Raw genomic sequence first — 15,816 nt, forward strand, 5'->3', positions numbered from 1 at the left:
AGACAGTCTCGCCGCCTCGAAGTAGTTAAAAAGATCCTTCCCTTAAACTCTAAATCACAAAGGCCTGAGGTCAGAGGATTCAAGATTGCTCTGCAGGGCGGCCCAGGAGGGGCGGGGTCCCACAATAGGGGCGGGGAGACGGAAGGATCAGACCAAGCCCGGACCTTCCTCGGGGCTTGGACCAGGAAGCGCTGGGGGGAGAGCCGCGGAGTTGAGACTGAAGCCAGGTGAGGCTGGCGTCCTGGTGTGGGGAAGCTGACACCGCCTGAGAAGGGGACCGGGGTCTCTGCGAAAGAAACAGCGCCGGGCTCTAGAAGGAAGGGAATAATTGAACTAGGGATGGGAAGCCAGGTGGAGACCCGCCTTTGGGGGAGAAATAGGCGGGGTTCCAGCGCAGGCTCGGTAGCGACGGGTGCGGGGGTGGGGCGAGGACGCATGCGTAATGGAGGTCTCGGGCGGGATTTGGTGACAGAAATCAGTTTTAGGGTGTCTTGGGACCCGGACCCTCAGGAATCTGGTTTATTGCAAGCCTGTGCAGAAAAGGCCGGATGCTTACTGCCAGAGGGTTAAGGCCCTCTCCGTTTCCGGGCTCTGCCCGCCAGGATGGTGGCGTCCTCGCTGAAGCTTCAGGATCTAATCCAGGAGATTCGTGGGGCCAAGACCCAGGCCCAGGAGCGGGAGGTGATCCAGAAAGAGTGCGCCCACATCCGGGCCTCCTTCCGCGATGGGGACCCTCTGCACAGCCACCGCCAGCTGGCCAAACTGCTCTACGTCCACATGTTAGGCTACCCCGCCCACTTTGGACAGGTACTGGGCGTGGACGCCTCCCGTCCGAGTTTGATGAGAGAAGCTAGTGGGGCACGGTAGCGAACACCCCCCTCACTTGTTTCTCGATTTCTTTATTCTGCGGAGGTGCTGGGCCCTCACAGGGTGTACCGCAGATCTCCTTGCCCTTACAACCCCAACTGGTCATCAGATGGACTGAACCCCTCATTCTCTGGCCAGCGCCATTCAAGGCCCCTGCTCTTCTCTCCCAATCTTCCGTTTCCTTGAAACTAAATCTCCTAAACCTCTATTCTTGTTGAACGGGGCGGTCCTGGGGTATGCTGCCCCCACAGGTTAATCTGGTGTAAAGGAGAAAGAAAAGCCACGCTAGTGCCTCCGGTTTCACCCCTACCCCTTCCTGGTCTGCCCGCTTCCCTGTAGATGGAGTGCCTGAAACTGATCGCCTCCCCCAGGTTCACAGACAAGAGGGTGGGCTACCTGGGGGCCATGCTTCTACTGGATGAGAGGCAGGATGCCCACCTGCTCATTACCAACAGCATCAAGAAGTGAGAGGGTTCTGGGAAGCACTTGGAATCAGGGAGATGGGAGAGTGGGGAACTGGGAAATCCCAGGGGTTTGCCTGCTGTAGGTACTGGAGGACTGGACTTCTCAGAGGCTTGACTGACTGTCCTCCCCAAACTCTGCAGTGACCTGAGCCAGGGGATTGAGGCTGTCCAAGGCCTAGCCTTGTGCACACTGAGCGCCATGGGCTCTGCTGAGATGTGCCGGGACTTGGCCCCGGAGGTGGAGAAGCTGCTCCTGCAGCCCAGCCCCTATGTGCGCAAGAAGGTGAGACAGCAGGTTCTAGGCTCTTGCTCCTGCACAAACTGTCCTGTCTGCCACATGATAGAGGTGGGGGATTCCATCCTGGCAGACCCCCGCCCTCTCTGAGCCCCCTGACCTCTGCAGGCTGTTCTGACTGCAGTACACATGATCCGGAAGGTCCCTGAACTCTCTGACATCTTCCTCCCACCCTGTGCCCAGCTGCTTCATGAACGCCACCATGGTAAGGCCATGGGGCTCCTCGTCCACTGCCTCAGCTCTGGCTGTGGGCAGCAGGGAGCCCTAGGACAGGAACAGTAGCTCCTAGGTGAAGGGCAGCATGTGCATGCAAACACGCACACAGTAGACTCCCCTGCGCTCTGTCCACCATTCGCTCCCTCACCCTGACCCAGGCATCCTGCTGGGCACTGTCACGCTGATCACCGAGCTCTGCGAACGAAGCCCTGCAGCCCTCCAGCACTTTCGAAAGGTGGGCTGGTGAAGGGGTGGGCCCCGGGCCAGGAGGAGAAGGGCAGTGGGGTTGGAGGGGGCTGAAGGGAGAGAGGATTAAGAAGAATGCCCAGGTCAGGCTCTGCCCTCCCTTCAGGTGGTACCCCAGCTGGTGCACACCCTCCGGACTCTGGTGATGACAGGATGCTCCGCAGAACACAGCGTGTCTGGAGTCAGCGACCCATTCCTGCAGGTGGGCTGATCCTTCCCTGCTGCATCCCTGGAACAAAAAGCTTAGGCAGCCCATGGCCAGTGGTCCCCTCCAAGACAATACTTTGGTTCATCAATAACTTGGGCAGGAGGGTAGCAGGCACCAGCTCATCCCAGGTCCAGTGTGGTGAGGGGGAGTGCCTGAAAACTAGAAAGTCCAACTTGGTAACAATTTTTTTTTTCAAAAGACTGTCCCCAGATCTCCTGGCCTCACTCATCTCTGAACCCTCCCAGGGCCCAAGGGGACAGAGGAGGCTGGGAGGAGGGAGTGCAAGGAGACTGTTGGGAGCCAGCCAGACCCCTCACAGCGCTCTCAACGTTGGATTTCTATCCTCAGCCCCTTACGCCCAACTTTTATTTAACCCAATTTCAGGTCCAGATACTTCGTCTGCTTCGGATTTTGGGCCGGAACCACGAGGAGAGCAGTGAGACCATGAATGACTTGCTGGCCCAGGTTGGGGTGGGGGCCTGGGTTATGTGTATTGCTCTGTGATCCCACTGGCCTGGGCGTCCCTCCCATGACCACTCCCCATGCAGTGGCCAGATGATCGTGTCTCCATTTCTTTCTGGACTGTGATCTCTCCTGAGGTCAGGGACACAGTCTGTTGCAGTGCAGTAATCCCTGGCACATAGTTGGGGGGGGGGTGGGGGTGGAGGGGATGGATAGACTTTTGTAAGCTGTTTGAGGGATGACATGAGGAAAGGATGGAGCCCCTTAGAGCTTCTCTCCCATCCACGCAGGTAGCCACAAACACGGACACCAGCCGAAACGCGGGCAACGCGGTGCTGTTTGAGACAGTGTTGACCATCATGGACATCCGCTCTGCCGCGGGCCTAAGGGTACCGTCCCCGAGGCCCCTCCCCTGGGCCCCTCCCACCCACTCCAGCCAGGGAGACAGGTCCTGTTCTCCAGTTTCTTCTCCCCACCCTGGGCACCCTGTGCCATGCACTCCCCACTGCTGAATGAGCAGGCTGCTCCTTCCCTGACTCCCAACCTCTGCCTTCCATAGGTTCTAGCTGTCAACATTCTTGGCCGCTTCCTACTCAACAGTGACAGGAACATTAGGTAATAGGCCCAGGTGTCTGGCAGGGCTGTGCCACTGAGCCCTTGACCCTCTGCCCTCCTTCTTCCAGAATCTCCGGATTCACCAGCCTCTTATTTCCATACCAGAGCAGGACGGGTGGGGAGAGGGCTGACGGCCAGGGTATGCTAAGGACCCTCGTGCTCTGACCAGATACGTGGCGCTGACGTCCTTGCTGAAGCTGGTGCAGTCTGATCACAGTGCCGTGCAGCGGCACCGGCCCACTGTGGTGGAATGTCTGTGGGAACCTGATGCCTCCCTCAGCCGGTAAGCAGGGCAGAGGAACCATAGCAAAGAGTAGAGGGCCCAGGCACCGGGCCAGCTTAGCAGCTGGAGAAAGGGGACTAAGGAGACAGGTGCCTGGGAAAGGGGAGCCCCAAGGAATGTCGTGGGGTGACCTGGGAGACCTTGTCTAAACACACGTTTCTTCTCCAGGCGGGCCCTGGAACTGAGCCTGGCCCTGGTGAATAGCTCTAACGTACGAGCCATGACCCAGGAGCTGCAGGGCTTTCTGGAGTCCTGCCCCCCTGATCTACGGGCCGACTGTGCCTCTGGCATCCTACTGGCAGCAGAGAGGTGAGGGGATGGGTGCCCAGGAGGTAGAGAGGGTGGAATCCAGGGAGGGTCATCGCCAGGACTGAAGAGCCATGATGTCCCCTAGGTTCGCCCCAACCAAGCGGTGGCACATAGATACCATCCTCCGTGTGCTGACGACGGTGAGGCAGGGGCTGGGCTGAGAGCTGGGTGGGAGCGGGCAGGGTTCACCACGCTGACCAAGCCACATTCACTCCTCCAGGCAGGCACCTATGTGCGCGATGATGCAGTGGCCAACCTGATCCAGCTGATTGGGGGCGCCCAGGAGCTCCACGCCTACTCTGTGCACCGCCTCTACAGCGCCCTGGCTGAGGACATCTCCCAGGTACCGCTCCTTCCACCAGGCGCAGGGCTGTCCACCCGCCTCATCCCTTCCTGGGCTACCTGCTCCATACACCAGATTCCCAACTGTTTTTCCCCTAGAGTCACAGCTCTGTCTCACTCTCTTTTTTATCCTCACAGCTTTCTACTTAGTAGAGGAGTCACTGAAGAACAGAGCCCTGCTTATAGTTAGAACACCTGGACTTCTGTCCTGGTTCTGTTACTTACTGTCTGTGCAACCACAGATGACTCATTGAACTTTCTTCATACCAGGTCTACTCAGCATTCTACCCTGCCTACCACCCAGAGCTGTCTTGATCAAACAGGATATAGATAAAAGCTCTTTTTGCATGTATTAGTTCTTATTACTACCTTGAATGCTGAGTGAATTCACAGATGCCAACCAATAACCAATACGCCAATACCGCTTTCCATATTACGTTAGTAGTCTAGCAGAAACCACCTACCCCTTCCTCAAGGGAGGGCCCCGTCACTTCATCCTCACTGCACCCCTTGTGGTTAGGCCATGGGAGGGGGGCGGGGTTGTTTTGGTTTTGGTATTTCTTTCTGAATTTTATCCTACAGTACTTTTAAAAACTGAAACAATTGATTTACAACACTGTGTTAGTTTCAGGCGTACAACAAAGGGATCCAGTTATAAGATGATTATTTTTCTCATGTGGATCATTTTTTAAAAATCTTTATTGAATTTGTTGCAATATTGCTTCTGTTTTATATATATATATATTTTTTTTTGGCCCTGAGGTATGTGGGATCTGAGCTCCCCAACCAGGAATCAAACACATACCCTCTGCATTGGAAGGCAAAGTCTTAATGACTGAACTGACAGGGAAGTCCCAAGATTATTTATATTTTCCATTATATTTTCCATTATAAATATATATATATATTTTCCATTATAACAAGATATTGAATGTAGTTCCCCGTGCTATACAGTAAACCCTTGCATATTTATTTTATATATAGTAGTTTGTATCAGTTTATCTCCATACTCCTAATTTATCCTTCCCATCCCTTGCCCCATTGGTAACAATGTTTGTTTTCTATTTCTGTGAGTGTTTCTGTTTTGTGTTTGGATTCATTTGTAATATCTTTTAGATTCCTCACAGATATCATACCGTTTGTCTTTCTCTGGCTTATTTCACTTAGTATAATCATGAGATCTGTTGTAAGCCATGTAGTTCTTATACTTGGCCACTAGAGAGCAGAGGAAGCCCAGGAGCCAGGACAGAGCCCGGAACTAACACAACTGCTCATAACTGCTCCCTGTGCCAAGGGCCTTCCCTTTCCCCACCCCTGCAAACTCCACTATCTCTGCACTGCCTAAAGGGATGTCACGGGGTCTGGAAGTGAGGAAGGGACCCATGTTTCTCATGGGTCAGCATGGCCCAGCATGTTTCTCATCCCCCACAGCAACCACTGGTGCAGGTGGCAGCCTGGTGCATCGGGGAATACGGAGACCTCCTGCTGGAGGGGACCTGTGAGGAAACCGAGCCCCTGCAGGTGGGTCCTGCGTTGGGGGTACACTGAGGAGGGACGTGTGAGGGGAGTCAAAGCCAGCCCCAGGATTACTCTCTGTGTGCCCCCTGGAAGGTGGAGAAAGAGGAGGTGTTGGCACTACTGGAAAGGGTGCTGCAGTCCCAGATGTCCCTGCCAGCCACCAGGGGATATGCCCTCACGGCCCTCATGAAGCTCAGCACCCGGCTCCATGGGGACAACAAGTAAGACTGGGTCCCGGCCCCTCCCACAGAGCCTTTTCTTGGTACCTCCAGCGAGAGATGTCCCTTCACTATGGCCCCCAGTTTCTGAGTTTCCTGCATCTCCATCCCAAGCCCCTTGTCCTTGGGTCCTTTTGAGCCAAGTATCGTGGGTCTCTCCCTGCTCTGTGGGGGCCTCTTCCTTCCCTGCTGCATCCTAGAGGTGAAGGGCAGGGCAGATGGCCAGTCCCAGTCACAGACCATCCTGTGGCCCAGCCGCATCTGCCAGGTGATGTCCATCTACGGGAGCTGCCAGAACGTGGAGCTGCAGCAGCGGGCAGTGGAGTACAACGCCCTCTTCCGGAAGTACGACCACTTGAGGTGCGCCGCTGACGGTGTGGGACCCAACCCCCAGCTCGCTCCCTATGTCCATTTCTGGGTGCAGGGGTCGCAGCCTTACCTGTGCCCGCCCACAGTTCATGGACACTAAATGGGCTTCCCACCCTCCTTGTTCATCTGAAAGCCAGTAAAACTGTTCCGTCTTAGGAAATCACAGGGGTACGTCTGACCCGCCATGAGCCCAGGTCTCTCATATTCTTACCCCTCCTCCCACACATCTCTTGTGAAAACCCCAGGGTCTACCCAGAGGGGTACACCTGCGTTCTTCTTCTCAGGGCTGCCGTCCTGGAAAAGATGCCTCTTGTGGAGCGGGGTGGCCCTCAGGTTGATGAGGAAGCAAAGGAAAGCAAAGAAGTAGCCCAGCTTTCGGAAGCAGCCCCTCTCCCCACAGAGACCCAGGTGAGAAGCCAGGGGAGCCCTGGGGGAAGAGCATGGTCCAGCTTCCATACCGAGCCCTGACCCTTCTGCCCTCTCTCCAGGCCTCAAAGCTCTTGGATCTGTTAGATCTCCTGGATGGCCCTTCTGAGAATGCCCAGCACCCTCCCCCTCTGGATCCCACCCCAGGAGATACTTTAATACACCTCCTTGACCTTCCCTGCGCTCCCCGACCCCCTGGTAAGCCTCAGCAAAGGGGAGATGTCTTAAAGAAGGGGCGGTGGAAATAGGTGCTTCCCCTTCTAAGCTGAGGACCGAGATTCTGATTCCCTTGTCCCTGCTGTGTGCTCCCATCACATCCCCATCTTAGTAAAAGGATTCATTAGATCATACAGTCCCCTCCTGGATACCCTCCAATGTCTTTGGCCCGGGGTCCTGCTTCCTCCCTGCCCACCTCACAGGCTTTCCCACTGCCCGCTCCACTGGCCCCTCTCAACTCAAGCCCTTGGTGTTCATATTCTTTTCACGTGGAATGTTCTTTCCCCAGCACATTAAAATAACTGGCTCATTCTCCATCTTCAGCCTCAGCTAAAATGTCAGATGCTTCCCCTCCCTCTCCTGCTTAAGTTAGTTCCCCCCACAGGTTATTTCCTTGAGAGCACCAGTTACAGACTGTGATTGTTTCCTTGTTTATTGTTTTTCTCTCCTAAGCTGTGAGCTCCACTGGGGACCTCATCTTCTTGTCCACTCGATCATTAGCATCTGGAGCAGTTCCCTGCACCCAGTGGGTGCTCATTTAATTTTTCTTGCATGAATGAATGAACTGTTATCTTCAGCCCATATACAGAGTCACTTCTCTCTCCCTACTGTAGCTCCCATCCCAAATCTCAAAGTATTTGAGCGTGAAGGACTTGAGCTGAATCTTTCTTTTGTTCGACCCCCTGGAACCCCTACTTTGCTGTTAATCACTGTCACTGCCACCAACACCTCAGGGGGTGACGTCACCCACTTCATCTGCCAGGCGGCTGTGCCTAAGGTTTGTAGAAGACCAGGACTCAGAGGTAGCCTGGATACTCCAGGAGAAAAAGCCACTAAGTAGAGGAGGCACTGGGGGTGGAGGGAGGGTGAGATGAGAAGGGAGCGACTGCAGAGACAGGCACTTGGGGAGTCGCGGGAAGAGGGTGTAAAACTACTGGGTGTGGAGTGGTTGCCTGAGCCAGCCAGCTGCCTTACTGTGTGCTCTGTCCAACCTCCTGTGTTCAGAGTTTCCAGCTGCAGCTACAGGCCCCCAGTGGAGACACTGTTCCAGCCCAAGGTGGCCCTCCCATGACCCAGCTGCTCAGAATCCTCAATCCTAACAAGGTGAGCTCCAGGAGCCCCTCGAGGCTAAGACCTAGGGCAGGGAGGAGTCATCTGTGCTTACCCTGGTCTTCGCTCTCCTATTCCTAGGCCCCCTTGCGGCTGAAGTTGCGCCTCACCTACGACCACTTTGGCCAGTCGGTACAGGAAATCTTTGAGGTGAACAACTTGCCCGTGGAGACATGGCAATAACTCAGCCTCCACTCAAAGCCTGAACTCCTCCTGTGCCCCCAAATCAGGAGCTACTTGGATCCATATCTGAGGGTGACCAGCAGGTGGCACTCTGGTCCTGTCCTTGCTGCTGCAGAAACTGGGGTGGGGGGAACCCCACAAATGATGAAAGCCAATAAAGCCCTAGGGGGCAAAGCCATATTTGAGGTAGAAAATGTATGTGAATAACAGACAGGGAAGAGCCTTCTTACACAGGAAGTAGGTATCTTGCCCTAAGCTTTTGGAACTGGTTTCAACAAAGGAAGGTTTTCCTTCTACCCCCTTTCTGGCTGGGGAGCAGATGTGCCCCTAAACCTCCACAGGAGGCACTCTACTCTCTAGGCCAGGGCAGGGCATAGGGGCAACGTCAAACCAGAAGTTTTAGATCTCTAACAGGAATCCTCACCAGCTTCCCCAAGCTGCTGCTGTTCCCTGTAGCCCCAGGCAGGGAAATCCCTGCTGCCTCCCCTCTTCTCTAACTCAGCTGTAAGGCAGTTTAGGAGCCGCTGGCAGAATCAATGGCATCGACCAAGGGAGGGGGGTGGCAAGGGATTTTCCTGTGCTTAACTACTGATCACGGCTAAGTGGAAATCCTATAAACACGAGCGGAAATCAATGGAGGCTGCTTAGCGGCCAGGGGAGAGGGGCGGCCCACAGATTGCATCTGACGGATGAGGGAGAGGAGGCAGCCAGGAAGGCTCCAGGAAGGATAGCGGAGGGTAGGGTGAAGGAACAGGCAGAGCTGGAGCGAGAGGAGTCACTGTGAGAAGGGGAGCCAGAAGGGAAGAGGCACGGTGAGCCCAGGAATGAAGCTTCTCAGCCCCGTGTCACATCCAGATCTCCAGTCCCCTAAGGCTTCTCTTTGGAGCCGTACACTTCTAGCAGGCGCTGGTAGTCCTGGGGCCGGAAGCGCTGCAGGTACACAATCAGCTTGGCAGGTGCCCTCCCCTGCTCCAGCACACCTACAGGCAAAAGGAGAATGAGGAGAGAACCAGACAGCCACAAATACTGTGCCTCTCCCTGCCCACGCAGCTGGACCCCAAGTTGTTTCCAAGGCAGCACTGGGATTCCGAACGCCAGCCAGCCAGCTTATTTAACCCACCAGCCTACTCCCTGATTGGCCTGGGGAAGCGGGGCCGAAGAGGGCCACTTGAGGCAGAAGTGGGCCTAGGAAGCCAAGCACGAGCCTCTCCTCTGGCAAGGAGAAGTGGCGAAGGGCACTCAGGCGCTAGGAAGACAGAGGATGCCTCAATAGCAACTCATTTCAGTTACTGCTCCTGCCCCCCAATCAAGATTAAAGCCTCTCCAGGCATGCCAAAGCTCATTAGCTTGGTAATGAAGCACATGCAGAGATGCACACACAGAGAGAAACCAAGGGGTGTAGAAAGGAGAAGCAGCTACGACCATGAATGAGGTGGGATTTGCAGAGAATTCCAGCCTCTGTGGTGTGGAGCCACAATTAGCCAGTGTCTGATTGTTAGTGCCTCGCAGCATGCTGGGCCGATAGCAGGGAACTCAGTGTAGGTTTGCTGAGGAGGCAAGAGCAACATCCCAGGGCTGTAAGGCCCCGTGGGAGGCACAACCTTGTACTTGCATGGATGAACTGTGTACAGGGGAGCTAAGCCTGGGAACAGAACCAACCTGCTAATGTTTGCCCCGCTTTCTGTCGCATAGGAACAACATTCTTGACTTTTACTCAAGCCAGTAGGACCAATGAGGATTTCATTATAAAAATCAGAGGACAGGAGTTGAGGGGAGAAAGGATGGATGGAAAGATTGAAGAGAACTGACAAATGGAATCGAAGGATACCTAGAGGGGCTGGAGGTATGAGAATGACATGAGCCAATGGCTGGGGAGGATTAGAGACACACGGAAGGATTCAGTGCAGGTTAGACAGCTACTGCAAAAGATGAACCAGATTTGATAGAGCCCTGAGCAAACTGGGTCCTCTAGAAAACTGCTAAAGTAATTCCTCTTAAAGAAATAGCCTCGAGACATCCCCGACAATTGGCCCAGTGGGTACACTCAGAAGAACAAGGGAAGGACAGAAGAGCCTGTCTCCCTCACCAAGCAGGCTGCTGAGGTGGTGGATCTTCTCCAGGGCAGCTGGGACTTCAGCCTCCTTGTGCACCAGCGCCTCTACCTCACCCACAGCGTAGCCAAAGTCAGCTGTATCCAGGTCCACCCTGAGCAGCCGCTCCTCTCCGTCAGCTCCGGACAGCACCAGTTTCCAGGCACTGCGCTTCGTCACAAAACTAGCTACTAACTGCAGCCCCAGGGGGCCCAACACAGCAGCCACGCCCCCAGCCCCCGGGACCTCAGCCCCCAGCACCTCACACAGCTGGGCCACAATTGAAGGCTCAGCTGTGAGTTCCGTGTACTCAGTGTGGGGTCCTGAGACACCTGCCGCTCCGGGACATTTGAGCTCCCATCCACTGCCTTCTCGCTGTCGCAGCCAGTAATCAGCTCGCATGAGGCTCAGCTCAGGGGTGTCATAGTAGCTGTCTCGGAAAGTGACTCGGTGCTCCAGGGTACCCCCCAACTCCTGCAGCCGCTCCTCTGTGCTGGGCCCGGGAACGAACTTTCGCTCCACTTCAATCAGGCCCTGAGCCATGCTACCTGCAATCAGTCAATCAACAAACACTGATGAGCTCCCGAAGATCCCTCCCCCCGGAAGAACTTGTGAGGGGCACACACCGTCGCAGGGCTGTCTGTCGGGGGTCCTTCCTCCTTCTGTGATGGATGGCTCTGTCTGTCTCTGATGTTTTTTAAGTCTCAGCAACAGGCACAGATCTCCAGTTGGATCCCTTCTGCTGCTGATGTCCTATTCCAAAGGATTCCCTGGAAAATCCAAGGGGCTCTCTAGAAAGCAAGCCGTGTAGCGGGTATCCTTTCAACGCCCCTCGTTCGACATACTCTACCTCGGGAGTACGGCTACTCACAGCGGGAGATGACCCCGCCCGATCCCCCCAGAGCACCGACCCGCGGAGCCTCGGCTCTCACCTGAAAGCCCTACGGTCTTCCTCTCGCGGGACCTGGAGTAAGGGGAAGGAAGCCCACGCCACGCCCGCGAGGAATGCCGGAAGCAGTTCCTGGCTCCGGACCTCGGCCCGGTTCTCTGCGCACGGGGGAGGTCCCAGCACAAGCGGCCATATTAGGCCCGATGTAGCGATGCCGAGGGCAGGCTTGGGCCGAGAAGCCTGCTAAGTTATGAGGGGCCGCAACCTCCGCGGTGGGCCAAGAGCAAGGATAGCCCCCTCCGTTCTGCTCGTCATTCCAGACCTCTCCCAGCTCCCGAGGGGCGGCCCGGGTCTCAGGCCGCAGGCTGAGCCTGACACCCTGGAGCCCGGGTGCATGATGGGAGGTGTAGTTCCGAAGGGAAACTTTGCTTTCTTGCCCACTCGTCGCTATGGTGACAAGAAAGCTTCGATTGACGCCTGTGGGAGTCTATCTGAAGTTAAGTCGGATGGAAAAGGAACTCAGACCCCATTCCCGCCTTCAACCCTCTCACTTCGTTGGCAGATGGGCCTGGAATACAAGCCACTCACTCAGACCCTGTCCAGCAGATACTTTATTGACTATTGTGGTGGCCCATTAAATGCAGGCCAATGGCAATGAGCTGGGGGAAGAAGAAAGATAGCTAAGACCAATCTAGTTACTCTAGACTCTGGAGTTTTAAAGGAGAGTTGAAACATCCCCAAGAATGTTCAGGATAACGGTGGATAGGAGAGTTGTTTTTGTGTGTGTGCAGCTTGAGGGATCTCAGTTCCTGGCCAGGAATTGAACACCAGCCTCCCACAGTGAAAGCCAGAATTCTAACTACTAGGTCACCAGGGAAGCCCCCTCCCCCAACGACTTTCTGTAAGAGGAGGAAATGATATTTTGGATGAAAACTAAAGACATGATGGGATTTCAACGACTGGAGACAGAAACAGCATGAGCAAAGACCCAGAAGCTGGAGAGCACCTGGCCAGTGTTTAAGGGAAAAGAGATGAAGCTGGAAATACCGCTGAGCAGACTGGAAAAGGCTTTGCATGCCAAACTGAGCAGTTTGTCTGTTTCCTGTGGCCCCTGTGCAGGCTTTGTCAGGAATAGGAGAAATACTTGTGTTCATTTAAAATATAGGAAGACATGAGAATGGCCCTCTGACTGCTTTGGGAGACAAAATAGAGAATGCTGCTTCTCCTTACTCCCTCCCAGGGTTATGATTACCTGGAGGCATCTACTGTATGTCTGGTTTTTTGGGTAAGGTAGCTTACTGAGAAACAGTGGTTCTTGTCAACTCCTGGCTTCCCTCCTATGATGGGTGAGAAGGGCCAGGTTCTTTACACTTATCCTTTCCCCAGTATGTTTTTGGAAACACATGACTCATGGGAGGTACCGTGGAGAGGACACTGGTTTACAGACATGGCATCTTGAACCTGGCATGTTTTGAATGTTTATCTGCAACCGCCCACCCCCCCCCACCCCCACCCACCCAATGACAGGAACCAGTGTGCAGGGAAGAGAGGGATCCCAGCCCCTAACTCCTTTCATTGGTCTGCTTTTCATCTGTCCTTTGCTTTTAAGTTTTGTTGCTCAAAGTAAGAAGACTTAATTTCTTCCTTGAGTTATAGGGTTCAAATCCAATAGGGCAGAGGCAGCAGTTTAAAGAGAAAGAAAGATTAGACTCCGAAGTCAGTCAGACCTGGAGTCAACTCCGGTCTTCACTTTATTGGTGTTTGGTGTTGGGAAAGATACTCTACCTCCTGAAATCTCTGTTTTGTCTTTAGTAGAATGTGGACTCCCTCACAGATAAGTGTGAGGATTCAATGACATGCTGTCACATCATAGAGATTCAAAATATTAGTTTCTTTCTCCTTCCTTTTTTCCTGTGAACCCTAGGACCTTTTTTTTTTTTTTCCTTCTATTAATAGAAGTAGGCTGTAGCAGCTAGTATGGGCTCTGGAGTCTGAGCATCAGGATTTGGATCCTGGCTGGGTCATTTACTGGCCATGTGACCTTGGGCCAGTGAATTGTTTGTGCCCTGGTTTCTGGTGCCAGGGGAAAGAATCTGCCTGCTGATGCAGGAGACACAAGAGACACAGGTTCAATCCCTGGGTTGGAAAGATCTCATGAAGGAGGAAATGGCAACCCACTCCAGTATTCTTGCCTGGAAAATCCCATGGACAGAGGAGCCTGGTGGGCTATAGTCCATGGAGTCTCTAAGAATCAGACAGGGCTGAGCATACATGCAGGCCTTCCTAACTGTAAAACGAGACTAGTTGTGGAGATTAAATAAGTTAATATATGTTAAAGTGCTTGGTACTGTCCCTAAGCACTCGTTAAGTTTCAGCAGTTATTAGAATATAACGGAGTTTATGTGAGCTGATAAACTGAAAATAAGGATGGGGAACCAGGCCCTCTCCCCACCCCACCTGCACCCAACTCTGGGGACTATGTGACCGAGTGAAGGAGACAGAAGCTCCGGTGACTCAGAGTAATTGCTGCGGCGGACAAGGTTCTATAGTGCCCAACTGGAAGGGAGGGGAATTAATAAGGCAAAAAGAAGGGAGTTAAAGTGAGAAAAAAAAAAAAAAGCGAGGTCTCTGGTGGTTCTGGAAAGCTCATAGAAGCCATGGCTTGCTCTAGAGCTGATTAAAAAAAAAATAAGAGTAATAATAACAAAACACATGTATATTTCTGTAGACAGAAGAAAGAGGAGGAGAACTCGGGAAAGTGTTTAAAATGCTCTTTGCAGGCACCGGCTTGGACCTGGAGCCACAGTCAAGCAGGTGGCCAGCACCGCAGTCCGCCTGTCATAGGTTCCGCCTACAGTCTGGTGAAGCAGACACCAAGCTCTAGGGCCGGCGGACTACAACTCCCGGCTTACTCCGCGACGGGCGGGCCGCTGCACCTGCTCAGTGGGGCCGCCCCGGGCGCCTGGGTATTGATTATTCCATTGTGTGGGACGCCTCGGCTCCAGCCACTGAATGAGGCGGAGGAGTGAGGGCGAGGAGGAGGAGGAGGAGGAGGGCGAGGAGGAGGAGGAGGAGGCAGGGAGCGAGCGAGTGCCCAGGGTGAATCAATGGAAACCCCCTCACGAAGCCGGGAAAACACTTCAGCCGCAGCCAAATAGCATTGATTATTTTCCTTCACTTCCCTCACCGCCGTGAATTTATTTATTTTTTCCATCTCCGTCCCCGACGCCCCGGAGTGAGCGCTGGAGGGAGGGAGGAGGAGGGGAAAAAAAGGAATCAACACATCGGAGAAGTCCCTTCCAAGAGCCACCCCCTCCCCTCCCCGCCTCGCGCTGCTCGGCGGCCGCGGTTCGACTCCCGTCCCTGCTTCCAGCTGAGGTGTAAGTGCATCGATTTCCGATGCTGCTGGGTTGGTTGGTTTTTTTTTTTTTTTTTTCTTCTCCTCTCCCTCTCTTCCCTTCCTTGCTCTTTGGAAGCTTGAGACGGAGGGGAGAGGAGGCGCTCGGAGACTGCCGTTGGAGGGCACGGAGAGGGACCGAAAGGGACTGGGGGAGGGGACCCAGACCGACAGACGGACAGACCGAGAGCCTGAGAAGGAGAGACAGGGTTGTGGGAGGGAAGGAGAGGGCCTGCGAGAGTGCGAAGAGAAAGATGCCGGGGTGGAGGCAGAGGCGGGGAACGGAAAGGCATCAAAGCTGGACTAGAAGCCAGCCGGACGGGCGGAGGGTAACGAGAGGCTAGACGGGTCGCGCCGAGCAGTACGGGGAGCGGGGATCCTGGAGGGAAGAGGAGGCCGGGTGACTATGGGGGCTCGGAGCTGTCAGTCTGGAGGGGCCTGAGACTCGGCGGCCCCCCGCCAGCCTCAGGATGGGTGAGGAACGGCGGCTAGCAGGCGGGCTGATGGATGGGCAAGCTCACCACGGGTGGGAGGATGGGAGGGGAGGTGGGTACCCTTAATCTTTGATTTTTAGGTTTTGCCTGAAGTTGGGTTGTTTGTTGCTTTTTGGTTTTTGAAAGGTGCTACTAGTAGGTGAGGGGAGGCCACCGCTCCTGTTCAAGGTGAAGTGTGCCTCTCCTGGCCCCCCAACTCTCCATCCGCTCTTGTCTGTCCCTCTCTCTGAATAGCTCTATCATTGAGCACTGGACCACGCTGCGCCTGTTGCCCTGCCGATCGCTGTCCATGTCCCTACCTCTGGATCTTGCCATTCTCATTCATTCTCCCCACCCCTCCGTCTCTGGGTCCGGGTCCGTCTGTGTGTCACTGTCTCCGGATGTGACTTCCTATCCGGGCGATCCTCTCGCTGTGTGTTCTTGTCACTGTGTGTCACACCTTGGCTGCATAACTGGTCTACCCATCTAGGACTCCGTGCCCTTTCCTTCGGGGTCTGAATGGATCTCTCTGGCCTTTTCAGGCTGCCTTGGAGTTTGCTTATCAGTCATGATTGATGATTGTGGTAGTCACTGGTCAGGGGCCTGGAAGAGTGGAGGGA

At 54.5% G+C, this 15,816-nt stretch overlaps 3 protein-coding genes across 9 annotated transcripts in view; 2 read left to right on the top strand and 1 right to left on the bottom strand.

Annotated features, from left to right (window-relative positions):
- Positions 1–149: 149 nt before the first annotated feature.
- On the top strand, positions 150–8,527 carry AP1G2 (adaptor related protein complex 1 subunit gamma 2). 4 transcript variants are annotated; one of them, XM_005211248.5, is made up of 22 exons: positions 150–227; positions 603–807; positions 1,207–1,331; positions 1,473–1,614; positions 1,735–1,831; positions 2,001–2,077; positions 2,195–2,290; positions 2,681–2,761; positions 3,049–3,147; positions 3,318–3,373; positions 3,543–3,656; positions 3,825–3,965; positions 4,051–4,105; positions 4,186–4,308; positions 5,739–5,828; positions 5,919–6,046; positions 6,299–6,403; positions 6,697–6,820; positions 6,901–7,036; positions 7,669–7,832; positions 8,060–8,158; positions 8,246–8,527. In XM_005211248.5, exons 2-22 carry the CDS (start codon positions 604–606, stop codon positions 8,345–8,347), a joined length of 2,358 nt encoding a protein of 785 aa, XP_005211305.4. In that variant the 5' UTR covers positions 150–227; position 603; the 3' UTR covers positions 8,348–8,527. The 4 variants fall into 4 exon arrangements, with proteins under 4 accessions (XP_005211305.4, XP_010807160.3, NP_001103278.1 ...); XM_010808858.4 differs by having other exon boundaries at positions 7,508–8,527; NM_001109808.1 differs by having other exon boundaries at positions 164–227; positions 603–1,614.
- On the bottom strand, positions 7,470–11,414 carry THTPA (thiamine triphosphatase). Of its 3 annotated transcripts, none has more exons than NM_174470.5 (4): positions 11,370–11,414; positions 11,064–11,207; positions 10,434–10,985; positions 7,470–9,327 (listed from the first exon to the last, which is right to left on the bottom strand). In NM_174470.5, the coding sequence occupies exons 3-4, from the start codon at positions 10,978–10,980 to the stop codon at positions 9,215–9,217; spliced, it is 660 nt and encodes a 219-aa protein (NP_776895.1). In that variant the 5' UTR covers positions 10,981–10,985; positions 11,064–11,207; positions 11,370–11,414; the 3' UTR covers positions 7,470–9,214. The 3 variants fall into 3 exon arrangements, with proteins under 3 accessions (NP_776895.1, XP_059746213.1, NP_001422304.1); XM_059890230.1 differs by having other exon boundaries at positions 11,288–11,414; NM_001435375.1 differs by lacking the exon at positions 11,064–11,207.
- A 2,876-nt stretch (positions 11,415–14,290) lies between these two features.
- Positions 14,291–15,816, top strand: part of ZFHX2 (zinc finger homeobox 2) — a 29,129-nt gene continuing 27,603 nt past the window's right edge. For both annotated transcript variants that reach the window (XM_002690443.7, XM_005211441.5), the window contains exon 1: positions 14,291–14,706. The gene's annotated coding sequence lies outside the window, so the exon portion shown is untranslated. The remainder of the gene's footprint in view (positions 14,707–15,816) is intronic.

The sequence above is a fragment of the Bos taurus genome, chromosome 10, assembly GCF_002263795.3.
Source record: "Bos taurus isolate L1 Dominette 01449 registration number 42190680 breed Hereford chromosome 10, ARS-UCD2.0, whole genome shotgun sequence".
Classification (NCBI taxonomy): Eukaryota; Metazoa; Chordata; class Mammalia; order Artiodactyla; family Bovidae; genus Bos; species Bos taurus.

Coding starts and splice junctions, on each gene's coding strand:
- AP1G2 (XM_005211248.5), top strand. CDS start 604: ATGGTGGCGTCCTCGCTGAAGCTTCAGGATCTAATCCAGGAGATTCGT. Junction 3,374..3,542: donor AACAGTGACAGGAACATTAG/GTAATAGGCCCA, acceptor TGCTCTGACCAG/ATACGTGGCGCTGACGTCCT. Junction 7,833..8,059: donor GCCAGGCGGCTGTGCCTAAG/GTTTGTAGAAGA, acceptor TCCTGTGTTCAG/AGTTTCCAGCTGCAGCTACA.
- THTPA (NM_001435375.1), bottom strand. CDS start 10,980: ATGGCTCAGGGCCTGATTGAAGTGGAGCGAAAGTTCGTTCCCGGGCCC. Junction 9,328..10,433: donor CCACCTCAGCAGCCTGCTTG/GTGAGGGAGACA, acceptor TTTTGCCTGTAG/GTGTGCTGGAGCAGGGGAGG.